The sequence below is a fragment of the Callorhinus ursinus genome, unplaced genomic scaffold (genome assembly GCF_003265705.2).
Source record: "Callorhinus ursinus isolate GAN/ISIS: 27379988/994484 unplaced genomic scaffold, GSC_fseal_2.0 scaffold13, whole genome shotgun sequence".
NCBI lineage: Eukaryota > Metazoa > Chordata > Mammalia > Carnivora > Otariidae > Callorhinus > Callorhinus ursinus.
This window is the reverse complement of record NW_027397075.1, coordinates 20,282,359-20,310,242: the sequence shown is the minus strand read 5'-3', so window position 1 is coordinate 20,310,242 and position 27,884 is coordinate 20,282,359. Positions and strand designations below refer to the sequence as shown.

At 44.4% G+C, this 27,884-nt stretch overlaps 1 protein-coding gene across 8 annotated transcripts in view; it reads right to left on the bottom strand.

The window, feature by feature from the left end:
• Positions 1 to 27,884, bottom strand: part of SMYD3 (SET and MYND domain containing 3) — a 698,417-nt gene that overhangs the window by 117,102 nt on the left and 553,431 nt on the right. For all 8 annotated transcript variants that reach the window (XM_025877938.2, XM_073899893.1, XM_073899894.1 and 5 more), the window contains one exon: positions 24,518 to 24,628. In XM_025877938.2, coding sequence (XP_025733723.1) covers positions 24,518 to 24,628 — 111 coding nt within the window. The remainder of the gene's footprint in view (positions 1 to 24,517; positions 24,629 to 27,884) is intronic.

The window sequence follows — 27,884 nt, the reverse complement described above, 5'->3', positions numbered from 1 at the left end:
CACTTTCAGCCCCTGACTGTGAGGGGCCTCCATCCCTGGGAGCCCCCCCCACCCCACACCAAGCGGGAAATGAGAAACCAGAGCCAGCAGTCAAGCCAAGGTGAGAAGCACAGACTTGGAAGTCAGGGTCGTGAGGCGGAATCTGGTTGTACTGGACACCACCCAGTCCAAGAGGGCGAGCCCCGCACTCGAGGAGCTAAGCAGGAGAAGGAGAGGAGGGTGCAGAAGCTAGGATGGGGGCATCCCGAGAGGGAGGCAGGAGGGAACCACGCATGGACCGAATGGAGGGGCCAACAGGGGAGAGGCTTGCAGGGAGGCCACTGGACTCGGCATTGGGCTCACTGGCATCAGAAGGGGACGGTCTCAGAGGTGATGACAGGAAGGCCATCAGCAGTGAAGAGAAGAGAAAACAAGGAGACATTAAGTGCATAGATGACTCTTTCGAGGAAGAAAAGGAAACAGCGGGTAGAGGCGGAAGCAGCTGTTTCTGAATCCCGGGAGCGAGTGCAGTCACACCGCAGGGAAGAAGGCCAAGCCGAGGGAGAGGCTGAGCGCTGGCTGGAGAGGCCAGGCCACCGAGGAGTGGGCTGGGGTCAAGGGCATGGGTGGCAGTGACACTGGGCGCCACGACAGGCAGGCGGGCACGGAGGGACAGAAGTCAAGGGACAACGTGTCTGATGGGTTTACTATTTCTGTGTCTCCCAAAATCAGGAGGATGGAGCAGTAGTGAAGGCTGGAAATGCTGGAGATGAGGAAGGGGCCACCTGAGGATATGCAGGAAAGCTTGGCAAGGTGGCAGTCCAGCCGAGGGGCAGGCTCGGGGCAGCCCCAGCGTCCGCCTGCAGGACACGTGACGCTCACTGGCGCAGCCCCGTGTCAGGTGCTGCAACAGCAGCAGGAACTGCCAGGAAGCCCGCTCGCAGGTCTCGGCCTCACGATGCCCATGACAGATTTTAGAACGGGCTGCCCATCTCTCTGCCCCCGCTTCCAAAGCAGTTTTAGTTTTGGTTTTGTAAGAAAGCAGCTGCAGTTTTGATAATGAGGGCACAGTCATCATGAATCCATATTGAGCCTCTGCAAGGGCACCAATCCACCTTCTAGAATAAGATCTGAGAACAGGGATGGTAAAGGACTGTTAAGCCTTCCCAGCAGGAAGCAAGACCAGAGGACGGAATGAGAGAGTGTGTATACAGCTCTGAGAGAGCAGGCAGCTCACTGCCAGACACAGAAGCTGTGTCGTCACAGAAGGCGAGACCCAGAGCAGACAACACAAGGACATTCACAAAGGAGAAGCAGTAATCTTTCAGGATAGTGTGAGAAGGCTTAGGAAAAAAATATTCTAGTGCATTCTAGTGCTCCTTGAGCAAGGAAGCAAGCATGGAAGAGACATATTTATGGCTTAGAGGAAGTGGCTAAAGATCTGCAGATAACAGAAAGAACAGAGATACTTGGTTCCTAGGGTTTTTTCCCCCCTTTCCTTTCTCCCAAAATTATTCAAAAATAGTACAGAATAGAACACGGCATCTTAGAAAAGGTCCCATGTTGAATTCCAGATGAATTATATCCCAGGATTGTCAAAAAAACTCTGCAAGGCGGCCATGAAACCACTATTATTCCTCTCTGCAGAACTGGGAGAAAGGGAGTGACAGCAGAAGCCCAAAGTGGTAGCAGACAAGAGTCCCAAGAAAACAGCAAAAACAGAAGTCTGCACAATGGCAGCCTTTAGTTAGATAACCAAATGCTCATCTCTGGCTAAAGCTTGCTGTGGCTTAAAAAGATAAAGTGTATCCACTAGAGATAGCATGGCAGCATGGAGAACAAATCTTGGCAATATGTACTCATTTTTTCATAAAGACTACAGTTAACAACGGTGTACTGTATACTTAAATGTTTGCTAAGGGGCGCCTAGGTGGCTCAGTTGGTTAAGTGTCTGCTTTCGGCTCAGGTCATGATCTTGGGGTTCCTGGGATCGAGCCCCACATTGGGCTCCCTGCTCAGCGTGGAGCCTGCTTCTCCCTCTGCCCACCCCCCCCAGCTTGTGCTCTCTCTCTCAAATATATAAATAAAATCTTTTTAAAAAATTCGCTAAGAAGCCATCAAAAGGAATGAGATCTTGCCATTTGCAATGACGTGGGTGGAACTGGAGGGTGTTATGCTGAGCGAAATAAGTCAATCAGAGAAAGACATGTATCATATGACCTCACTGATGTGAGGAATTCTTAATCTCAGGAAACAAACTGAGGGTTGCTGGAGTGGTGGGAGGTGGGAGGGATGGGGTGGCTGGGTGATAGACATTGGGGAGCATATGTGCCATGGTGAGCACTGTGAATTGTGCAAGACTGTTGAATCACAGATCTGTACCTCTGAAGCAAATAATGCAATATATGTTAAGAAAAAAAAAAGAAGATAGCAGAAGCGGAAGAATGAAGAGGGAAAGTGGAGGGGGAGACGAACCATGAGAGACAATGGACTCTGAGAAACAAACTGAGGGTTCTAGAGGGGAGGGGCGTGGGGGGATGGGTTAGCCTGGTGATGGGTATTAAAGAGGGCACGTTCTGCATGGAGCCCTGGGTGTTATAAGCAAATAATGAATCATGGAACCTTACATCAAAAACTAATGATGTAATGTATGGTGATTAACATAACAAAAAATATTAAAAAAAAATTCGCTAAGAGGGTAGATCTTACCAGATATTTTTGTGACAAGGTCTTAAGTGTTCTCGTCACAAAAAAATGAATAAAGAGAGTAGAAGAAAACTTCTGGAAGTAATGGATAGATTTATAGCATAGCTCGTGTTGATGGCTGCCAGGGTGTGTACTTACCTCCAAACTCATCACATTATATACATTAAATATGTACAGCTCTTTGTATGTCCATCACATTGCAATAAAGTGGTTTAAAAGAATGCAGTCCAGTTAGGGTAGGAATGAGATTCGGGGCTGATGGAACACCCAAGCATACCTTAGGACTGACTGATGTCAAGCCTGGACCACTGCTCGATAGGAATCCGTTTCCTTGTTTTACAGGTGGGGCTGAGTTTCAGAGGGCTGGCCAGCTGCAGCATGAACAACCACACTGCTTATTAAAGGTTCGTTGTACTAATTATTTTCACTGCTTTACCTCATTGTTGAGATTCAATGAAATTGAGTCATTTCAACAAGGTAGAAAATAAAACCCGTTTCAGTCCCTCCCCTATAGATGACCAGACCACAGCTGAGAAAGATGACGGAAGACCTTCTAGTTCAAGTGGCTGGAAAGTGGAGGCGACGGATTTGAGCCCCTGGTTGTGTAATCTGAAAGCCACTGTGAATGCTCAGGTGCTAGAAGACTGGAATAAGGAACCGACTTACTTTTTGCTGCTCCACGGGGCAGAATGAGAACTCTCATGTAAGTTAAAAGAGGCAGTTTTTAGCTCATGAGACAATTAACTTTGCAATCACAGCTGCCTGAGAGCGGAATGGTCTACTCAAGGCAAATGTACTGAGATCTCCACCAAAATGTTTGCATGGAGCAGGGACACCAACCTGGCAAGGACCAGAGAGAAGGGTCCTGCCCCGGCTGGTGCGGCCTCTATGACCCCCTATGAGATACACAGATATCCAACCAGAGAATGGCAGTAATATTTACACTCTTGACAAGATCAGGAAACTCATCAATCTAGGTACATCACCAAGCCCGTGTTACTGAAGTCTGGATTCACAAACACTGGAAATGTGTGCCTTCTTGGAAGAGAAAGAAATGCTAGGAGCACGAATCTTCCAAGATGATAATTGGGACTAGACATCCTATCTTTGCACGGGGTGGTTTACATGTGGGTCTGCAAGTCTTGGTGTGGGGAGCTGGGGTAGGTCATGTTTGGAGGAGAAGACAAGAATATTCCTTCCTGATGACCCACTGTTTGAACTATTACAAAATTGCTTATGGGCAAAAGTCATCTTCAAGTTTCAAGTAATATAGTTACTTGGCAGATCCTATAGGGCTTAACTCGATGCTAGGCAAACACCAGTGTTTCTTGATTTACGCATTCATGCAACACAAATTTACCAAGCACCGTAATCACTACAGAGGCACTATGTGGCCACTGAAGACACGATAGAAAACAAGAGTGGTAAGGTCATCCCTACTTTCTTAACAAGTAAGCCAACAGGCAACGATAAGTAATAGCATGTAATAATTGTTGGTGCTGCAGTGGAGAGAAAGAACAGAAAACAGTGAGACAGACACCTGCTTTCCACACAGTGGTCAAGGATGGCTCTCTAAGTAGGCGATAAAGAGCCGGGCAAACACAAAGCTACAGGAAGACTGTTCCAGGCAGAGGGAAGCCAAGTGCAAGGACCCCAGGACAGGAAAGAGCTCAGCCTGTCCCAGCCATGAGACTGAGCCGAGGCTGGAAAGGTGAGCGGGAGCCAGGCCACGCAGGGCCCGTCGGCCAGGTCCGTGAAGCTGGATCTCCTCTCACAAATGAGCGGGGTGCTGCAGAAGAGGGTCCCTCCTGAAAACATCCTTCTGGCTTCTCTGCAAAAAGGAAGTTCCAGAGTATCAGGGTAGAAAGAGACCACTTAGGACACACTTGCAGCAGCCCAGACAAGAGAGAATGGAGCTAAAGACAGACTGGTAGAATTATAGCTGTTGCTGGAAGGAGAGAAAGAGAGACAGTGGTCTGGTGTCCATCGTGAGGTCTTGACGTAAGTTCAGTCGGGCCGGCATGCTGGTTGGTGAACACTGGTTTGGTCTACTAACCCAGCCCCTGCTGCTCCAAGCACCCGCCCCAGGTTGTCAACAATTAAACTCCCCGGATAACTTCTGTATTCTTAACTCTAAGTTATCAAACCTTTCTCTCATCTTAAAAGGAGCCTGTTCAGAGCTTGAAGTTACCACGATAAGGCAAAAATGAGTTTATAATTGTGGGTGATGGTTCTAAACCTATTTTCAAACACAGGTTGGGGAGGGGGGATGGGGCAATGAAAAACCAAGAGAACCAAGTTTGGAAAACTTGCAATGAGGTGTCTGAGGCAACAATTTAATGACTTAAAGTAAATAAATAAGCATACTAGGGTACCCTTGGGTCCCGGTTCTTATTCAGTTACACATCTGTTCAGCAATGGAATGAGGAAGTTAATTACTTTTCTATGACATGTATGTATTTTGTGAGACACCACATTGCACCAGTTAATAATGATCTACCTTCTGTTGACACAAAATGTTTAAATTAATAAAAATCTAAATGATATATCTCATAGCAAAACATACTTAATTGAAAGGCTGGATGGCAGGAGTAGTAATTTTCCTGGGTAAAAATTATTGAGATGTGCTTATGGTAGCATGAAAAGCTCCATCAATACAGGGACTTATGTAGGCAAATTGTTCCCGGGAAGATGTACTTTATAGAAAGGGTAGGCTTCTCCAATTGCTAATACAGCAGCACGGTGATTGTCAGAGAAAGAAACTGAGTGGATATCCAGTAATTGCCCATAATTGACAATATTAGTGATTTTACATTTCCAACTTGTCTGTTCAATCTTTAGGTCTGAAATGACAAATGCAGAAAGGTTATAAACAATCCCTTGAAGCTCTGCTATTAATATTAAAAATCTGCTCTCCACCAACTGTACACTTGTAACTAGATACTAAACCAACAGCATTATGGAAACAGTTTATTTTTCCCGAACAATATAGTGGTATTAAATTACCTCAGAAAAATCCAGATAACATCTAATGTAGGCTCCTAGCACCAAGATTGAGGGGCACACTCTAAATAAACTTGACAGGAGTGTCTTGTGTAAGTCTTGAAACCACCAAAAGGAAAGTTTGAAACCCAAGATACCCTGTCACAATTTTGCTCCTTTCCACTGATTTTTAGGCAAAGAACAAACGAGCCCACCACCTTTCTTTCATTTTTAAACTCCCCCCTCACTACTCTTTGCCACGCTTTCTTGTTTAAAAAACAGAACAGAACTGGGGCACCTGGGTGGCTCAGTCCATTGAGCATCCAACTCCTGATTTCAGCTCAGGTCATGATCTCAGGGTTGTGAGATGAGCCCCGCAACCTGATCAGCGCTCAGCAGGGAGTCTGCTTGAGATTCTCTCCCTCTCCCTTTGCCCCTCCCCTCACCAATCGCTCCTATGCGCTCTTTCTCAAAAAATAAAAAGATTTAAAAAAACCACAACAAAACAGAATACAAAATGAAACAAAACAAAGTATTGGGACTGAAGTCAAGAAATCCACTTGATTTCCTGCATAACCCCTTCTTTCTTTTTGGGGTACTAACGCTAAAGGACCTGGGGAGGAGGATCGCTTCTTTGTGACTATTCCACACCCTGCACTTCACTGTCCTTCTCCGGCAAAGCAGCCCTTATCCACGGAGACCAAGAAAAGATGGTGACATGCATACAGGCCTGATAAAGGAAGAATCTAGGCACAAACCTAATAGCTGTAATCCCTTCCTCATTATTGCCTTTTTTTGGCTTGCTTTTCGGGTAGCTTCAGTTAACAGCTTTTTTTCTTTTCTTTTAAAGATTTTATTTATTTATTTGAGTGAGAGCAAGAGGGAGAGGGAGAGGGAGAGAGAGTGAGAGAGAGCGGGGAAAGGGGCAGAGGGAGAAGGAGACTCCCCACTGAGCAGGGAGCCTGGTGCGGGGGGCAGCTCCATCCCAGGACCCCAAAGGCAGACACTTAACTGACTGGGCCACCCAGGCACCCCAACAGGGTCTTCTTTTAGGTCTGTGAATAACAGCAGGTACTCAGCAAATGCCTGATGGTAGTCTGTCATGGGAGTCAGCAGATAAAGGTGAAAATGGCCCAAACCCAGAGTGGGCGATTCTTTTTTTAAAATCTAATTTTTTAGGTAAAATTCTTTTTTTGGTGGCAAAATGTGTGATTTTTATTTTTATGTATTTATTTTTTTAAATTTTATTTATTTGAGAGAGAGAATGAGAGAGAGAGAGAGAGAGGAGAGGGGGAGGGTAAGAGGGAAAAGCAGACTCCCCACTGAGCAGGGAGCCGGACGCGGGACTCCATCCTGGGACTCCAGGATCATGACCTGAGCTGAAGGCAGTTAACCAACTGAGCCACCCAGGTGCCCATTATGTATTTATTTTTAAAGATTTTTATTTTTAAGTAATCTCTACACCCAACATGGGGCTCGAACTTACAACTCCAAGATCAAGAGTCTCAAGATCTGAGCCAGCCAGGTGACCCAAAATGCATGATGTAAAAAAAAAAAAACAAAAACAAAAAACCCAAATATCTAACTTATCCAGGGACTTATCCAAGTCAAAGGATTCCCGAACTTGATGACTGGGAAGCTTCTAGGAACTGGAGAGATCAGACAAGTGGGAAAGACTGTTCTTAGAAGACCCCCATGGAGAAAATGCCATTATGTCTTAAAAAAAAAAAAAAAAGTTCAGAAGGTCAGTACATCTGATCCAAAAACCTGAAGTTTAAAGTGCATTTCCCCAAGCTTAGCATAGACCAAGCATTGTAGGTCACCCTGCCTGGGTCCTTCTCCTGTAGGCTAAAGAGTTTCTATGCCCTTTGTCTTTCCTTAGGACTCTTAGGGTGCTTTCTCTGCACACACTAGACCTTCTCTTCATCCCTTTTTAAGTTATGGGGCTGCTGGACAGAGTGAACTGTAGCTTCAGAAAAAAGCTCATGAGGGATACTGCTTGGGGTCTTTGGCTGAGCTAAAAGGCAATGATATGAAATTAAGAGGTGAGCATTCACAATTTTTACCATGATTTTAATGGACCTTATTCATAACAGGAAGCAGTTGTAAAAAGTAGATATTCATTGACAGGATGTCAAAGGTGGGCAATTTTCCTCACCTTCTGAGGCTCTGTTCATTCATCCTACTGAGGAATTACCCCATGCTGCATGTGGGCTAATAGTTTAGAAATAATTAACGTGTTTTTATTTCAGTTGTAGAAAACATAATTTATTAATTGGCTGCTACTTTATGTGTTCTGTTTTAAGAGGCACAATAAATAAATTAGCATAAAAAGGTACTGAAAAAATGCCAAGATTGACTAAATTCTGAAAAAGAGCAAGATGATTCTAAATTAAGGATAAGTAAATTTATTGCATGGTGGGGTTTAATGACAAATGGGAAGAAGCTGTTTTTATGAGCATTTAGCTTCAGCCTTCAAATTTTAATTTTATAGACAGAAAAAGCATTATCAATGCTTTAATAATTCCAGGATCCCAATTTACATAACAAAACAAGAGACGTCGGAGACCCACATCTCTCTTCACTTCTTAGAGTTCTCAGGGTCTGAAAACAACTGGTGGTCAAGGCTGCAAGGAAAGCAAGCAGAAGATATGCTGAGGTCTGCAAATGAAGCAGGACCATATCCTCATTACCGAGAAGCATAGTCAGTTCGGAGAGCCGGCACACCCTCTCCTCAGCAATTAATACTCAGCACAATTGGTAAACATCCTAATCTTTAACTGACACTCCCCGAAACAGCCTGTAAGCAGATGAGTATGTGAAACAAGCCATTTGCCATATCCCCGGGTATTCATTGGACCCAATAACATCTCATTCGTTGTGGGGAAGGGAGGAAGGCTGCCATCACAGATAGGCAGAAGCAACTCTCAGAAAGCCCTTCTTGGGCGTGTAATGGTGGGGGGACCACGCTGGTTTCCTGGCCTGTTTTCAGAATAATTGATTCTCGTGCCTCATGCAATAGTTTCTGACTACTATACTTTGCTGGCTGTTACTGGCCAAAAGGCCACCCTCACTGTCCTTCACTGGCTTCCCATCCCTCCTCCATGATGTTAATGCACATGCTGCCTGGCCTACCACACCCCTGGCCCCGGATCACTAGCCTCGCCAGCCCATATCCTGAGGAATACTGAACCACAGGCCGTTCTCTGATTCGCTGTACTCTCCAGGCCTCTGGGACATTTCACGGGGTGTGTCCCCCATCTGAACCTAATGCACTGAAAAGTCCTGCACAGCCAATACATCACAGGTCCACGCCTCCTGCTCTGTGAAGTCTTCCCAGACGGACCAGGGAGATGTTTTTCCTCCTCTGCTCCCACTGCACCTGGAACCGGCTCACATTAAGACAGCTCCCACACCGCCCTGAGCCATGCGTCTGCAGTCTGTCTCCACGCTAGAACGTAAGCCACTTGCAGGAAGCACCGATTCCCATAGCTGGGATACTGTAAGCCACTCACTAAATACTTGAGGAAGGAGGAAAGAAGGGAAAAGAAGAGAAGAAAACACTCAAGAGGGCTTGCTAAAAGACTGGAGACAAATGGTAACTGCAGATGAGTAAGAAGCCCAAAAAAGGAGACTTGAGTCTACTCAAGTTCTAGGCCACAGCCAAAAGCCTGATTTCCGGAAGGTTTATGCTCAGCCTAGGAACAGAACAGACTTGCTCCAAATCCCAGCCCTTGTGGCGCAGTGTGAGTCCTGGCCCATTGGACACCCCACAGTAGCTGCTGGGCTGGTCCCCTCTTACAAGACCAACCTACCCACCCCGCCCCCCAGGTGGGTACTGAAGCATTAGCAAATGTTCGTCCAGGGTCTTGACAGACATTGTAAGTAAAATGTGCTGTTATCCAGTGGCAAAACCAATCTTAAAAAAATACCTTTTCTGGTTTATTTCTATAGTTCAATTATCCAAAGGGCTTGAGACACTGGATAAAGATAATATTACAAGAACTGTAAAATGAGAAATAAGTAAATATAAGTGCTCTTTCCAGAAAAATCATCAAAGGGGGAACTTCCAGATCAATTTATTCTTTTACCTTTATCTCTTTCCTTTGCTTCCATGCCTGGGGCCAGTACCCACACTGCCTCATCAAAAGGGCACTGCTCAAGATGTAGGAGACCTGCATCACCTGTCCGGACTCCCCACAGTCACTCCTCCTCTCCGTGAAATGAAGGTATCGACGAACCCAAGGCCTAATGCTTCTTCCAGCTATTCGAATTTAATTGATGCCTTCTGATCCACCTCTTGGCCTCTGTCATATTTGTTTACGGGTGTAAGTAAAAAGTATGCACTCTCGTTTCCACCTTTTAGGCTCTGAAGTTAGGAAGAGCCCACTCAGACCATCATTTCTGCAGGATTTGGGGATAAAGTGCAGAGAAATGCACGTGTTCAACCTGCCACATTTACCTGGAGCCCAATGGCTACTTTTCAGAGTGGGAGGAATAGGTCAGTGGAACCACACTCAGTGGGGCACCATCCCCAATCCATGGAGCTGCACTCTCTATTCTCACCAATGACACCAAGTCCCCAGTTTCAAGCCTTCAGGGAGGCAGGGTCACCGTAGGTGGCTGACTCTGCCTAGGAAATTGTGACCCCAAATAGTTATCATGAGAGTCACTGATTAATTTGCTTCCTCCCATATTTCAGCAGTGAGGTGTTCGTGGAAGGGTGTGCGGCAGAGCTGCAGGATTCCAAAGTTTTATGAAGTTAAGCACGTCATCTCTTAGGGGCTTTGGGCAGGCACTGGAGACCAAAAGCGTTAGCCTTCAAGGTCACTGTTGAGCCCACGAAACAGATGAGGGGGAAAATGTGTTTTGCAAGGAAAATAAATAAAAGTTATTTTTGGATGGCAGCATATGCCCTCAATTTCTACACAGAGTAAGATAATGAAAGGGATTAGAATACTCCATGTCCCTGCTCCTGACTTCTGGGCCATCCATCCTGTGGTCGCTGCAGGGCCAGCTACGGTTTTAGGCAGAGCCCTCTGTCGCCACTCCCCTCCCAGAGTGAGCAGGTGTCCACCCACCTTGGGGCCCTGCTGCTGTTGTGATCATGAGGAGGCCTGTTCTCAGGCTCAAGGCCCAGGAAGTATGGGTGACATTCTGCTGCACTGTAACAAGTAGGGAATGAAGGGCAAGGGAAGCCTTGTCCAGGCTCTGTCCCTGAGTGTTGCATTATTTCTGTTTCATTGTGAGCAGAGATCCCAAGTGTGGTCTCACTCAGAAAGGGACAAGACTTCCTCTGTGGCAAATCCTAAAAGAGGCATCATCTCCGTTTGGGAGAGAACAGGAGGGGAATGAGGGTCCAAGATGACCTCGACTTTGTCCAGGGATGGGGGAAGGAGGAAGGGTCTGGCCCGTGAGTCTACATGGTGCCACTCACACGGGCTCTGCTGCCTTCTTACTGAGCCTGAGAGCCGCCTTGGTGTACCTCCCCCACACATACACCTCCCCCCATGGCTCTACCTGCAGCCCTCGCACACCCTCAGTGTGAGCAATGTCACCAACAGCAGGTGGGACGGAGCAGCACCACGTGAGTGGAGGTGAAGGGCAGTGATTTACCCCAAAGTCTGGACAAAGGTCAGCTCACCTCTCACGAAGGAGAGCCCAGGCTAGGGAGAGGGGCTATGCCAAGGACAACACAACACCCAACACAGTGACCACAGAAACCACACAGAAAGCACTAGAAACAAAAATGGGGGAGGAAGCAGAGAGTGTGAAAAGTTAGAGCAGGAAGACTTAAAAAGCTACCAAGAAGATTATATGAGAAGTTCAGGGACCCTGACCAGCAAATGATGGGAACTAAGGAGGCTATAATTCCTGGAGCTCCACATATAGACTATGTCCTCAGAACGTTGGTAACAATGATGGCAACCACTGAGCATCCACCATCTCCCAACTGATGCTTACACCATCTAACTGAACACCATCAAAGCAGCTTTGCCAGATAGATCACTCTCATTTTACAAGAGTAAACAGAGATGAAGACAGGGAAATTTACCAATGTCAAATGGTGAGGAAACAACAAAACCCAGGATGATCAGACTTTAGAGCATGTGCTCTCTCCACTGTATGAGCTGCTGTGTTACCCACCACCCAGATTTGATCTCTTTGGCTAGTGTCACCGATGTGACAAGTACAGGCTGGAGGACTAGAACCCAACTCCTTCTCTAACTCTGCACTCTCTATAATATCCTACAAATGGTACTGGGAAAATGGGACATCCATATGCAAAAAATGAAACCTGTATGAAAATTACCTCAAAATGGATCAAAGACCTAATGCAAAAACCAAAACTATAAAATGTCTAATAGAAAAATATAGAAGAAAAATCTTTATTCTCTTAGATTAGTCAAAGACTTCTTAGATATGGCACTGAAAGACTGATCCATAAAAAAAAATACTAAAAAGTGGACTATGTCAAAATTTAAAACTTCTGCTCTTCAAAAGACTCTGTTAAGAGAATGAAAAGATAAGCCACAGACAGAAAAAATGATTTATGAAGCACACATCTGATTAAAAAAACAAAACTTGTGTAAAGAATATGGAACTCTGAGGCACCTGGGTGACTCAGTGGGTTAAGCGTCTGACTCCTGATTTTGGCTCAGGTCATGATCTCAGGGTCGTGAGATCGAGCTCCATGTCGGCTCCACACTCAGCAGGGAATCTGCTTGAGATTCTCTCTCTGTCCCTCCCACTGCTCACTCATGTTCTCTCTTCAAAATAAATAAATCTTAGGGGTGCCTGGGTGGCTCAGTCATTAAGCATCTGCATTTGGCTCACATCATGATCCCAGGGTCCTGGAATCGAGTCCCGCATCGGGCTCCCTGCTAAGTGGGAAGCCTGCTTATCCCTCTCCCACTCCCCCTGCTTGTGTTCCTTCTCTCGCTGTGTCTCTCTCTGTCAAATAAATAAATAAAATCTTTAAAATAAATAAATCTTAAAAAAAAAAAGAAGAAAGAAATCTAGACTTTAGGAAGATGGCACAGTAGGAGGATCCTAAACTCACCTGTCCACAGATACAACTAGATACACCCACATTGGTGTAAATAACAGAAAATGACCCAAAGACTGGCAGGACAGACTCTTCACCATTAAATGTAGAGAGGAGGCCAGGAGAAGAGTAAGAAGGGCAGAGACGTGGTTGGGAGCAAAACAGACCCAGGAAACTTCACAAGAGGGAGGGATCTGTGGTCACAGGGAGGGAAGAGGTGCAGAGCCTCACACAAGCCACCCCAGGCACGGGGGACCCGCATGGGGAAGATGAATCCCAATAACATCTGGCTTTGGAACCTAGAGGGGCCTAACATCCAGAGTTCTCACAATGAGTGGGGCTTAACACCTGGAATTTAAAAATCAGTGGGCGTGACTCTGGGAGAGCTGCAAGGGCAACAGAAAACAGAGAGAACAAACAGCCCAGCTGAGATACAGCCCAGAAACAGCAGTTTGGAAAATGCCTGGGGAATACAGAAAGGAGACTGGAGATTTATTTACTCATCTCAGAGCTTGTGCTGCAGTGGGTAGGGATCTTTGGGAGACTTCTCCAAGAACAAAAGAGCTGGTGCCATTTCCCTCCCCTGCCCCCCAGCTTAGATACATGGACACCTGCAGGAACCAGTGCTGCATCAACACTCTCCCCCTAGCTTGCCAACAGCACAGCCTGCCCCTGCGTGCTTCTGCAGATACACCACCCCCCACCCCAGGAGGGCTCAACAGGAGTGGTCCCAGGCTGCTGGAGGTCCCCTCAACAGCACATGCAACACACAGGAGACACCCCGGAAATGCCAGGTTCTGCAGAGAAAAGCTATAAAACAACCATAAAACAAGTAATGAAATGACAATAAGTGATTACCTATCAATAATTACCGTGGATGTAAATGGACTCAATGCTCCAATCAAAAGACATGGGGTGACAGAATGGATAAAAAGGACCCATCTATATGCTGCCTACAAGAGACTTATTTCAGACCTCAAGCCACATGCAGATTCAAAGTGAAGTAACATTTAGCACGTAATTGGAAGTGAAAAGAAAGCCAAGATAGCAATACTTCTATCAGACAAAACAGACTTTGAAGCAAAGACTGTAACAAGAGACAAAGAAGGGACACTATATAAACATAAAGGAAATAACCCAAGAAGAAGATATAACAATTGTTAATATTTATGCACCCAACATGGGAGCTCCCCAATACATAAAGTAGTTAATAACAAACAAGAAGGAAATAATAGATAGTAATACAATAGTGGGGGGGGGGGCTGTAACACCCTATTTACATCAACAGATAAATCATCCAAACAAAATCATCACAGTGGCTTTGAATGACATATCAGACCACATGGATTTAAAACATATATTCAGAACATTCTATCCTAAAACAGCAGAATACACATTCTTTTCAAGTGCACATGGAACATTCTCCAGAACAGATCACATGTTAGGCCACAAAACAAGTCTCAACAAATTCAAAAAGGCTGAAGTCATTCCATGTACCTTCCCCAACCACAACACTATGAAGTTAGAAATCAACCACAAGGAAAAATCTGCAAAGAGAACAAATACATGGAGGTTAATAACATGCTACTAAACAATGAATGGGTCAACCAAGAAATCAAAGAGAGAATAAAAAAATACATGGAGACAAATGAAAATGAAACCCAATGGTCCAAACTCTGGGATGCAGCAAAAGCTGTTTGGTTATGGGAGGGAAGTTTATAGCAATACAGGCCTACCTCAAGAAGCAAGAAAAAGCTCAAATAGACAACCTAACCTTATATCTAAAGAAGCCAACAAAAGAACAAACCAAACCAAACCAGTAGAAGTTAGGAACTCATAAAGATTAGAGCAGAAATTAATGAAATAGAAACTAAAAAAGGAATAAAAGAGATCAATGAAATAAGGAGCTGGTTTTTTGAAAAGATAAACAAAATTGATAAACCTCTAGCCAGACTCATCAAAGAGAGAGAGGACTCAAATAAACAAAATCAGAAATGAGAGAAAAGAAATAAAAATGACTACACAGAAATACAAAGCACTATAAGAGAATATTATGAAAAATTATATGCCAACAAATTGGACGACCTAGAAGAAATGGATAAATTCCTAGAAACATATAACCTGTGAGAACTGAATGAGGAAAAATAGAAAATTTGAACAGACCAATTATCAACAATGAAATTGAATCAGTAATTAAAACACTCCCAACAAATAAAGGTCCAGGACCACAGCCTTACATGTGAATTCTACCAAATATTTAAAGATGAATTAATACCTATTCTTCTCAAACTATTCCAAAAATTATAAGACAAAGAAAAGCTTCCGAATTCATTCTATGAGGCTAGCATTACCTGATACCAAAACCAGATAAAAGACATGACAAAAAAAAAAAAAAAAAGAACTACCGGCCAGTATCTCTCATGAACATAGACGCAAAAATCCTCAATAGTATACTAACAAATTGAATCTAACAAAACATTAAAAAATCATTCACCACGATCAAATGGGATTCAATTCCTGGGATAAAAGTGCGTCTCACTATTCACAAATCAATCAGTGTGATACATCACATCCACAAGAAAAAGGATAAGAACCATATGATCATCTCAGTAGATGCCACAAAAGCATGTGACAAAGCACAACATCCATTCATGATCAAAACCCTCAACTAAGTAGGTTTAGAGGGAACACACCTCACCATAATAAAAACCATATATGAAAAATGCACAGCTGACATCATATTCAAGGGTGAAAAACCGAGGAACAAGACAAGGATGTCTAATTTGCCACTTTTATGCAACATAATACTGGAAATCCTAGCCACAGCAATCAGATAAGAAAAAGAAATAAAAGGCATCAAAATTGATGAAGAGGTAAAACTTTCACTATTTGCAAATGACATGATACTACACAACACCCTAAAGACTGCACCAAAAACTACTAGAACTGATAAAAGAATCCAGTAAGGTTGGAGAATACAAAATCAATATACAGAAATCTGTGGCATTTCTATACACTAATAAAGGAAGAGAAATAAGAAAAGAATCCCATTTACAACTGCACCAAAAAGAATAAAATGCTTAGGAATAAACTTAGCCAGAGAGATAAAACACCTCCACTCTGAAACTACAGAATACTGATGAAACAAATTGAAGATGACACACACAAACAAAAAAGCTACTCCATGCTCATGGGTTGGAAGAACAAGAATATTGTTAAAATGTCTCCACTAACCCAAAGCAATCTACAGATTCAACGCAATCCCTATCAAAATACCAACCGCATTTTTTTTTTTTTTTTTTACATCACTACACATCTACTGGAATGATTACAAACAAAAGAAAAACTGAGAAAATCAAGTGCTGGCAAGCATGTGGAGTAACTGAAAGTCTCCCTCAATCCCCGTAGGGATTCAAAGTGGCACAGCTACACTGGAGGACAGCTGGGCAGTCCTTATGAAGTCAAACACACGCCGGCCGTGCAGCCCAGCCATCCGAATCCCAGGGATCACGCGGAGGGAACGAGAACTTACATTCCCCCAACAGCCTGCACGTGAATGTTTACAGTGGCTGTATTATGATCAACAAGCACTGAAAAGAACCGAGTGTCCTTCAACTGATGCACGGGTAAACTGTGGAACAGCCACATAATAGAACACGATTTGGCAATAAAAAGGAACCCGATACTGAGATTAGAGAGTTACATGTCAAGTAACATGGCTGAATATCGGATGCATAATGTTAAGTGAAGGAACCCAGAATGGAACGACTGGATTGGTTCATGCGACATGCTGAGAAAGGTAAAGCTACAGGGGCGGAAAGCAGATCAGAGGTCAGCAGAGGCAGAGTGGGGGAGGGCAGACTAGAAAGTGGCACGAGGGGATCTGGGGCAGGAGGGTGGACTGTTCTTTGAGTAGTGGTGGTGGTTGCAGACTATATACATTTGTCAAAACTCACAGCACTGCATACTAAAAACAGTGAATTTTACTGAATGAAAATGATACTTGAATTTTATTTTATTTCTTTTAAGATTTATTTATTTGAGAGAGATATCAAGAGAGAATGTGAGCAGGGAGAGGGGCAGAGGGAGAAGCAGGCTCCCCACTGAGCAAGGAGCCTGATGCAGGGCTCGATCCCAGGACCCTGATATCATGACCTGAGCCAAAGGCAGACGCCCAACTGACTGAGCCACCCAGGTGCCCAGATACTTGAATTTTTAAAAGATAGCAAGAGTATATTTGCTATTCATAAACTTATAGAGACAGCATAGTGGAGAGGTTAGGGTTATAGCCTCTGCAGCTAAAAGCCCCAGTTACTTCATCCGCACAATAGGAATAAGGGCAACCACCACCCTCCTCAAGTCATGGCAACTGAATGAGATGAGGTGTATAAATCACTCAGCAAAGTACCAAGCATGTGGGAAGTGCCCCAAAGTTTTAGCAGGCATCATAATATGGAACATTCCCTGAGAAAGGTCACTCCTTCTCCAGCACTTCTTGAACACTGTGTGCCCTGTGTTGGGCTAGGTATGGTGACCGGGACACAGGAACACAGACTCCTGTGTCCCAGTAGCTGTCACTACCCTCCCCCAATCTTCCCTGAGCCGGTGCTTCTTGCAGACCACAGCTAGAAGAAAAGCGTTTTTGTGCAAGAATTGGAATGGTTGTGAGACAGAATTCCTGTCACCACAAACTGTGGAGCCACCCTCTTCTTGCCCTGGGGTGGACTTCTGAATGCACCAGAGCACCCTGCAGCAGCCTGGGAGCCCAGCTGTCTACTCTCTGGGGAGAAGGCAGGGCTGTGATGTGGCCAGCAGCATGTTCCAAGGAGACACAATAGCTACATTGTTTATTTCCCGGGCCAACTTTATAGACAGTTTTACCAAGCCCAGGAGCCTCTCCCATTTCATGGTAACATTGCAGATGGGATTGTGTGGTCATGAAGTCAATAAACTCCCTTCCTCCCTTGAACATTCGGGACAAGCCAGCACTGCGCTCACTCCAGGGAAACCCTTTCTTCTGTTGTTGGGAGAAGCAAGGCAGAGATAACACACACTCATACTGGGCTTAGACCCCTTAAAATCTGTCTTGTTTTGTCTCTCACACACACATACACACAGACGCACACCATTCTTCAATCCCCTGCCAACTCCTCCTGAAGATAATGTAATGCCATTATGATGAAAACATTAGACACAGGGCACACACTCCACTGAGGCTGTTAAAACCTGTAATATGAAACAACTCAGAGCTGGTTGAGCTCATCCGTCCGCCACAAGGCATTTCTGCTTACAATTAATTTAGCAAAATGGAAGAAGGGAGCAGAAAAAAAATCTTGGTTTACCTAATGACCTTTAAGTAATTGCTCGTATTTTAAATAGACTCAAGTTACCATGAACTTCCTCTTGGGCAGAGAACTCAGGTCCTTTGACTACAGCTTTAATTCTAGCATTGCCTTGGTTACTTCTTCAGCGAAACACCATTTCTTCCTTGGCTCACTCGGCCTCTGCTGCCTGCTTACCAGAGTTTAGCGGAATAGCCCCGTTGAGGTACAGTATATGCAGGAACCAAGCACAGCACCCCTGGAAGGCGCTCCCCATGTAGGATGCTGGGCCACTTCCGGGCTCCATAATGCACACGTGTCGGGGAGGGCCTCAGAAGGGACCAAAGAGAGGAAATTCCATGCTACACAAGAGGATCTTCAAACACAGGCTGAAATAATTACCAAGGACGATAACTAACAGCACTTCATTTCTATGAAGAGATCAAGAGGAAGCGGACCTAGCATTGTAGCATCAGGAATGAGAAGCGTATTAGGGCATCCCCCCTGCTTCCCCCTGCCCAAAGAGCCATTTATTCAACGTTTTCAGAATGACTCTGCTCAAGTCTCTCTCCACAGAAGGCCCTGTGATAAAAGATCTCGACCCCTTCTCTGGGATCTCAGACAGGCTGGTATGGGGTAAAAGGTGCACACATGCTTGGAAGCCCTCAGGAGAATTCAATCGTTTATCCTCACGTCTTCCTTTGCCTCCAAAGCCTTGAATTCACACCTACATGCTTGAAAAGCAAATCGCAGATGTCCGATCAAGATGCTGTAAGGTCAGACTTTAAAGTGCTCCCCTTTACCCCAAACCCCACAGCAATGGTGAGTAAAAGAGAAAAAGCGAAACCAAAAATAGCTTTATTAATTCAAAAACAAGAAAAGACGTCTCCCTGGACCAAAAATAGAACAGAAATGCAAAGCAAAACGCCAAGCTGAAGCTAGGGCCTCGGGTCTGGAAGCAGGCGGTAGCAGGCACACGTTCCATTCCTGCGGTTAGGAGGGGTAGAAATGTTTCACGTAAGAAAGGTGAGTCAAGCCCAGGTAAGGCTCCTTTGTTTATAAAAAGAGGCTGAAGACACAGGGCTGATGACCTGTTCCCTTAGGCTGAGGATATATAGGAAGCTCTGGGCCTGGAAAGGTCAGAAGACACACTTCTAGGTAATAGAGCGCCAAGATGCCCATCACCTAAGTAACCGGGTCTGCAGAGCCTCAACATCACTGTGGCACATCGGTTCCAAATGCCATGACATCTGAGGGGTCTGGGAGAGGCAAGTGCAAGGCCAGCAGACAGAGGGGATGAGCACAGAAGGAGAGAAAGGAGGAAAACCCAAAATACTTCCTACTCCAAACGAGCTTGCATTATAAAATTCTAAACCACTTAGTGAAATGCAATGCTAAGGAAGAGATAACCAACAAAAATCAAAGATCAGAACATGAGTTCACTCTAGTGGATAAGCTATGGCTCTGACTGACCAAGACTCTCGGGGTATAATGCAGATGCTCAAAAAGGTAAGTAACAGAGGAGGACTCAGGAGGAGAGAATATGAAGGTATGAAGCAGAGACAGGGAGAAATAAAACATAAACCGGGAGATATGGAAAAAAACCCAAACTTGAAATCCTAAGAATAAACAATAGTCCTTAAACCAACCCAGTAGCAAACAACATCCCTAGGATGTGATTTAAGGGAGCTTTAGCTTTAGAAACAGAGAATAAATGCCAAAGCCGAAAGGGAGCAGGGAAAGTGTACTAGTGTTTTGAACTGGCTTCTAGCACTTTGATTTTTCAGACTGTATGCATGTATCACTTTAATAAAAATTAAAATAAAGAATTGAAAAGACTGCAAGAAATACCATTAATGAAGGATCATCTGAAGTGTATGCAGTCCTTGCTTCCCTTCCTTGGTACAGTGTAAATTTTATTCTTAGAAGGGAGCAAACCATCAGAGAGATAGGAACCAAGACTATATAAATTTTAACCCTTCGTGTTACTTCTTCTATTAAGTTACAATTTGAAATTATGTCTATCAGCCACATTGAAAAATATTATAAAAAATCAGCTATTTAAATAATTATGGAGTCTGCTGAGGACGTTGCCCACTGCATCTTTGCGACCCTTTGGAGTGGCTCTGGCCTCAGTACCAGGAAAAACTGGGCTTTGGCCAAGGAACAGGTATGTATCCAACCTCACAGCTACTGTAAATTCTGACTCAGTCCTTCAGCTTTGGCTGTTGGGAGATTTAGAGTAATTTGTGATTGGTTTCTGGTCACTTTATAGGATCACACGGAATGCCTTTGGGGCACTGACTTGCTTTTGTCTTATTTCCTGTCACTCTTATTTCACAAATCAACGTAAGATTTACAGCCATTATAGCACACATGCACATCTGCCTACATTTACGTACTTACACTGATACGTAGAGAGATGTGTACGGATGTGTGCCTGGAAGCCCTTTGGAGGCTTCTGAGTGGTGGGAGGTGTAATGAGACAGAACGCACTGCGGAAGGAAGGGAAAGGAAGGGAAAAAGGGTAGCTTGGACTTTGGGGTCATGGCCTCCAATGCCGAGCTAAGAGTCTGAGGTTTATCCTGAAGATTAAAGCCAATGGCAAATGTTTTCCAAAATTCTGAGCAAAGCAATGACATGGAAACCATGGTGGTTCAGAAAACTTACTGTAGGACAGTGTGCAGGATGGATGATCAAGGGGACGTGGAGGGCCAGGAGACCAATTAGGGGCTATTTCAATAATCCAGGAGTGAGGTGAGGCAACGGTGTTATTAGTAAACTGACAGACACCGTGTTTTAGAAGGATCAAACATAAGAGGCTTTAGGAAAGAAAAAGTGACATGGCCAAGAAACACAGCTTTTTCTTGCCACAAAGCAGGCGACATCCAAGGAAGCATGCTGCCTACTGCCCACAAACTTAAGGGAAAAATCAATTCCCACTGGTCTATTATTCTGCTTCTATGGCCTCGGATTCTGACCTGGGCAAACCACAGGAGATGCCAAATTGTTCCAAAGCCTCCCTTAGAAGGTAAGGTCTATTCCTTCCAGAAATTAAGCTGCTGATGACTAGAAATGACACCTAGCCCCACACATGCAAATCACAGCTGCTCTGTTAGGCCTCCTGCCTTCCTGAGACAGGCCAGCGCGTGAGTCCAGCACCATGCAGATTCAAGCACTGTAATAAATACTGCCTCACATGGAAACCTGGTGAGATGAATTTCTTAGGGTCCAAGAAAAGCAGAAAAATAATCTTGAAAACTTTAAGCCTAGGAACTGAAGTAAATTTAATTCTGACTGAAGTAGTTTTGAATTCATAATCTTTGTGGAATGCATTAAGCTGGATTCACTTGTGTCTTATTTTTTCAAAGCAAATCAGCAATACAGAGATTTCAGGAGGGATGTTTACATCACAAAACAAAACAAAATTCTCAGGTAAATAGAAACTTGAAAATATAACTGATGAGCTAACTGAAATCACGTTTCTATTCTCATCTCAATACACACCCCACTCACTTCTCCTAGGAAACATGTCAGAGAAACATGGGATAATAGAGCTGGAAGGGGCTTTAAGAGCATCCAATTTAATTCTGTTGTGTTATATACCGTGTTTGTCTTTCTCTGTCTGACTTATTTCAATTAGCATAATGCCCCCAAGGTCCATCCATATTCTTGCAAATGGCCAGAATCCCTTGTTTTCAACGGCTGAATAATCTCCCAGTGTATATATACGACATTTTCTTGAACCATTCATCTATGGATGGACAGTTAAAGTTGTTTCCATGTCTTGGTTATTGCAAATAATGCTGCAGTGAACATGAGGATGCAGAGATCTTTTCAAGTTAGTGTTTTCATTTCCTTTAGATAAATACCCAGAAGCAAAATTGCTGGATCATATGGTTGTTCTATTTTTAAATTTTTGAGGAACCTCCAAACTGTTTTCCATAGTGGCCACCTGGGTTTGCATTCCCACCAATAACGTAACACACAAGCATTCCCTTTTCTCCACAACCTCACCAACGCTTGTTATTTCTTGTCTTTTTGATTCTAGCCATTCTGACAGGTGTGAAGAGATACAGATGGCCAACAGGTACATGCAAAGACGTTCAACATAGTGACCACAGAGGAAATGCAGATCAAAACCACAATGAGATATGGGTCCCTTGAATGACAGATGATGAAATAAATCTGAGAGGTTGAATGATTTGCCCAAGGCCACTCAGTCTGTCAGGCACAGAATGGATTAGAATCTAGCAGAATTATTAAGTACCTTTTCATGTTACCATTTGGCCCATCTCTAACACAACATTTATGATGGTTAATGTTATGTATCAATTTGACTGGGTCACAGGGTGTCTGGGGATTTGGTTAAACATTATTCTGGGTATGTGTGTGAGGCTGCTTTTGGATGAGATTCACATTTGAATCAGTAGACTGCCCTCCCCAATGTGGGTGGGTCTCACCCAATCACTTGAAGGCCTGAGGAGAACAAAGACTAACCCTACCACAAGGAAGAGGGAACTCCTCCTGCCCAACCGCCTTCAAGCTGTTTTTTTCCCTCCTGCCTTTGGACTCAAATGAAAGCCTGGCTCTTCCTGGGTCAGACTAGAATTTCACCAGGGGTCTCCCATTTACCAACTGCAGGTCTTGGAACTTGTCAGTCTCCACAATCACATGAGCCAACTCCTTATAATAAATATCCCCCCACTACTCCTTTAAACACACAGACACACACACACACACACACACACACACACACACACACACCCCTGTTGTGCTCTTTTTCTGGAGAACCCTAATGCGATATTAAACATTTAGCTCAAAAGAGGAAAGAAAATGGTCTCAATGAACACGGTGGACACTGTAGATCAGCTATGCAAAAGCTACTCACAACCTTCCTCTCCCTTGTCTTCCTCCAGTTTAAAGGCTGAAAACCTAAAAATGTAGTTTCCTCACCTCTTTTACAGCTAACAGGCATCATACAATACAGTTCTGAACAATCAAGTGTAGGTGGAAATCCCTAGGAGCTTTGCCCTTTGTTCTTTGCTTTTTATTACTTCTTCTTCATGTCTAGAGCTTGGACATGCTGGCTGAGGGTTGAGGGCATCAGTCATCCTGGGACCATTTTAGTTGGGTTATCTGTTATTTTAGGCTAAGCCTTTTCCTAATAGACAATTTCTAACCCTATTTCAACTACACCAAAAAAACCCAAAAGTGAACATGACCCCAATTTTAATAAAATACAAGCACCTATCCAAGAAAGTTTTTGTGGGTCTACAATACAGATGGAGTGTAAGAGGCACTAAATCTAAGACCTCCCCTTCAAGGAGGCTGGTGGGAAGATAGCTTGCTTCTTGCCATTGCAGATTACGGTCTGGGTTGAAATCCCAGGGGATCCCCCATAATTCTAGCATGTGTGGCTGTCGCAAAAGGCTAAAGCTAAAGTGGACTGAATCTTGGGCAGGTATTAGCAGTGGATCCAACTTTTCCCATTTAGCACATTTATTTCTTTTTCATTAAAAACTAATCGTGTTCACTGATTCCTGCCTCATTAGAATGAGTGCATGGTCCCTTCTCCTTCAGGCAAACAGAAACCTTTCTCCATCGATCCTGGCACCAGAGACCACAGGTGGCTCTATGGTAGAGAGGAAGGAGCACTAGATTCAGTCAAAAGATCTAAGTTTGAGACTTGGTTCTGCCCCGTTTTCTTCACCCAAAGTCTCCCACAGGCACACCTCCAAACCTTTCTGAGTTGCATTTCCTAATTCACAATTATTGAGTTAAATGACATAGTAATTACAAAAGAATTCCCACAAATGCAAAACACTCTGCAAAAGTAAGAATTATTAATCAGATAACTCAACTGTGTGCAAACCAAAAGTCAATAGGTTCAATGTGAGGAAAGCACATGAATAATAAGAGAAAAGTTCATTATCTTTTTTTTTAAACCTAAGTTCATCCATTGTCTTTGTGGCATTTATTTTGGCTTTTCTTCCTTTCTCAGAGAGTAAAAGTTGCTAGAGATAAGTGAGCTCTCTCTGCCATAAGCGTTATAGCAAAAAGCCTTACAGAACAAATTTTAAGGAAATAAAAAACTAGGAATGACTCAGTACATTCACTAATTGAGCGGTAGCTTACCAGCCATAATGTACCCTAACCTCCCTGTTGTATGATCTAACAGCGCTCCGGCCTTCAATGTCCTTTTCATTATACGTTTAACGTCTATATTCCTCTAGAATCTAAGCTCCATGGATCTCTACCTGAGATTAAACCTCTCACTGCTTCGTGGGTGATAAAAGTTCAAGGAGATAAAACATGTGCCCCACAATGCATTCTTTTTATCCACCTTAGTTTCCCACTCTGCACTGAGAGTCATTTCTTTGTGGATTAATGAAAGAAAAGTGGGGTTCTCTGAGAGGTCACTGGGATCGTGCCTGGGAGATGCTCCAAGCTGGTCTCGCCCCCCCCCCCCACCACATACCTTGTCTTGGGTTTGGCATCGCAAACAGTCACATTCGAAACAGTACTGGTCCCTCAGCTGCTCCCGGCGCTCCTCACTGGTCATCAGCATGTCCAGGTAGCAGATGGTGAGCTGGGGGGGGCCACAGAGGAGAGGGTCACGTGGCTGTGGTGCTCATCATCTTTAACACATGCTTACTATCATTGCTGATTATTTAAGCAAAACACATTTTCATTACACACCAAAAAGCGCAAAAAGGAAAGATACAACTTACAGTCTCTCTATGCAAATAATCACTTGTAAAATTTTAATGCATTACCTCTAGTCTTTGTTGTGTGGTGAGCACCTGTATATTATATACTTACTTTAAAGATCTGGACTCCTGGCCTCTATACACTTTTACGCCTCGCCTTTTATCCACCAAATAAGAGAATATCAAGAGCTGGTGTGTGTTGGGTAATACTAAGCCTGGGTAGTAAAAGCTATAACCGCTTGCAAATAGAGAAGCCAGATCAATTCTAGCCCCCAAAGGGGCAGCAGATGACACACCCAGATGCTCTTAAATCCTAATTAGTCCTGCAGCCTCATGGAATTTGAAGTCAACCAAATTTGGTGGCTTTGAAGTTAGGAAACTGTTTTACTTGTGACTACAGAAAAAGGGGGCGCCTGGGTAGCTCAGTCGGTTAAGCGACTGCCTTCAGCTCAGGTCATGATCCTGGAATCGTGGAATCGAGTCCCATATCGGGCTCCCTGCTCAGTGGGGAGTCTGCTTCTCCCTCTGACCCTCCCTCCTCTCATGCTCTCTCTCATTCTCTCTCTCTCTCAAATAAATAAAATCTTAAAAAAAAAAAAAAAGGAATAATTTCCAAGTAGGGAGAACTTGGAATGTGATGTCAGAATGTGATCCTAGATGGAAGCTCTTAAGCTGACTTCCTTGGGCCCTTTCAGTGATTATGTTGTCTTGGATGGTGAAAGGTCAGGTTTCTCTGTTGCTGTCAAGTTCCACTTGGAGACACAGGTCTTTGGGTAATATTGCGATGTTCACACATCCCACACTCGACCAGATCTATATACGCTGAAAGGCTAATTCAATATACACAAAATGGCACTACTGATCTCCCCAGGCCTGTTCCATCTCTGCTGGAGCCGTCCCAAACTCAGCTGACAGCAATGCATCTTTCGTGTCCTTCAAGAAGAAACCTCAAAGTCATCTTTGATTTCTCTCTCCCTTTCACATTCTTTTTTTCTTTAAATTTTTTATTGTTATGTTAATCACCATACATTACATCATTAGTTTTTGATGTAGTGTTCCATGATTCATTGTTTGTGCATAACACCCAGTGCTCCACGCAGAACGTGCCCTCTTTAATACCCATCAGCAGGCTAACCCGTCCCCCCACCCCCTCCCCTCTAGAACCCTCAGTTTGTTTCTCAAAGTCCATCGTCTCTCATGGTTTGTCTCCGCCTCCGATTTACCCCCCTTCATTCTTCCCCTCCTGCTATCTTTTTTTTTCTTAACATATATTGCATTATTTGTTTCAGAGGTACAGATCTGTGATTCAACAGTCTTGCACAATTCATAGTGCTCACCATAGCACATACCCTCCCCAATGTCTATCACCCAGCCACCCCATCCCTCCCACCCCACCCCCACTCCAGCAACCCTCAGTTTGTTTCCTGAGATTAAGAATTCTTCATATCAGTGAAGTCATATGATACATGTCTTTCTCTGACCGACTTATTTCACTCAGCATAACACCCTCCAGTTCCATCCACGTCATTGCAAATGGCAAGATCTCATTCCTTTTGATGGCTGCATATTCCATTGTGTATATATACCACATCTTCTTTATCCATTCATCTGTCAATGGACGTCTTGGCTCTTTCCACAGTTTGGCTATTGTGGACATTGCTGCTATAAACATCGGGGTGCACGTACCCCTTCGGATCCCTACATTTGTATCTTTGTCTCCCTTTCACATTCTTGCCCAATCCACCAGGAAATTCTGTGCGTCCAACCTTAAAAATATATCCAGAATCAACCACTTTCTACCTCTCCCAATGTGACCGTCCTGGTCTGAGTCGCCTTCCAGTATCATATGACCTCACTGGAAGAAAGGCCTGGTCAGCCGACCAGAGCTGGCCCAGCCCTCATGGCCACCCCCAGGGTGACAGAAGCCACGGCCCGGTCTGGCTAGCTGGCTCTCTCTAGACCCTTCCCATGTTAGGCAACTATATCACACTGCTCCGAAACACAGAAATAAGAGTATCTGGCCTCAAGACGTGTAGGCTACGGTTTTACTGAACGTCTACTCCGTGCTAGGCACGGAGTGAGGCAGTGTGAGGCAGTGAAAATCAGCAAAGGTCTGGGATCCTTCGGGATTTGCACCCACATCCCTTGATTCAAGCCAGATACTCTTTCTATAATATGGCTGCTTCTCATCCTTCTGGGGGCTGAATGGAGACTCACTTCTTGAGGGGCTGCACCGGCATCAACCCTAAAATGCATAAGCCTGCATTACGTAGTGTTCTGTGACAACTGGGCTCCTTCAGATTTAAGTCCCTAAATCCCTTTTTTGCTTGTGATCTGAACCTGGGGCTGCCTGGGAGATGCAAAGGGCCATCATACCAGGCTTTGTTTTAGGATGACTCTATGTCCCAAATTCCAAATAACCAATTTCAAAGCACACTTTTGAAACCGCCTGCTAGTAAGTCTGGGGAAGGGTATGCATTCATCTTGTCTCAACAGGCTCTGAGAGCCCCGGTTTCCTTAAATGAGGTGATGGTAAAATGAACCGAACTTCATGCTCCCTCTTGGGTTGGCTCTGGGACTCTCCTTCTTAATCCAGCCCAATGGCTCTTAGTCATCAGCCCCTGCCATCAGATTAGATCACTGGGTGAGTACCATGTGCCCAGTGTGAAACCAACAAACCCAGGGCTAGAGAAAGAAATTTGGTTAACCTAAGACTTAATTACAAGGGCCAAAACTCATGAGTGATCACGCCAGGCAGTGAATGGGCAACAGGAGACTAGTTATTTCATTTAACCCCACTAACTAGACTCCAAGAGCCTCTGTCACTACCCTGTAATTGCCTGTGATCACTACCTGGACTGGGCTATGGCTTTCTAACGGGCCCTGGGTTTGTTGGCTGCAGGTAAGGCACACAAAGGCTTCCCCACTGATCTTCTGTCTGCCTTTCTAGCCTAGACACTTTCCAGTCTTCACGATTATATACACTGCGACTCCTCAGAAAGGGTGTGCTCGGTGAGAGCCGGTACTGAGCATCCCTGCCCCAGCTAGCTCGTGCCTGCCCTGCACCATCAGCTTCTTCAGAGCACTCTCAGCCGGCAAGCTTGGCTCAAACATGCCGCTTCCCATGAACACTGC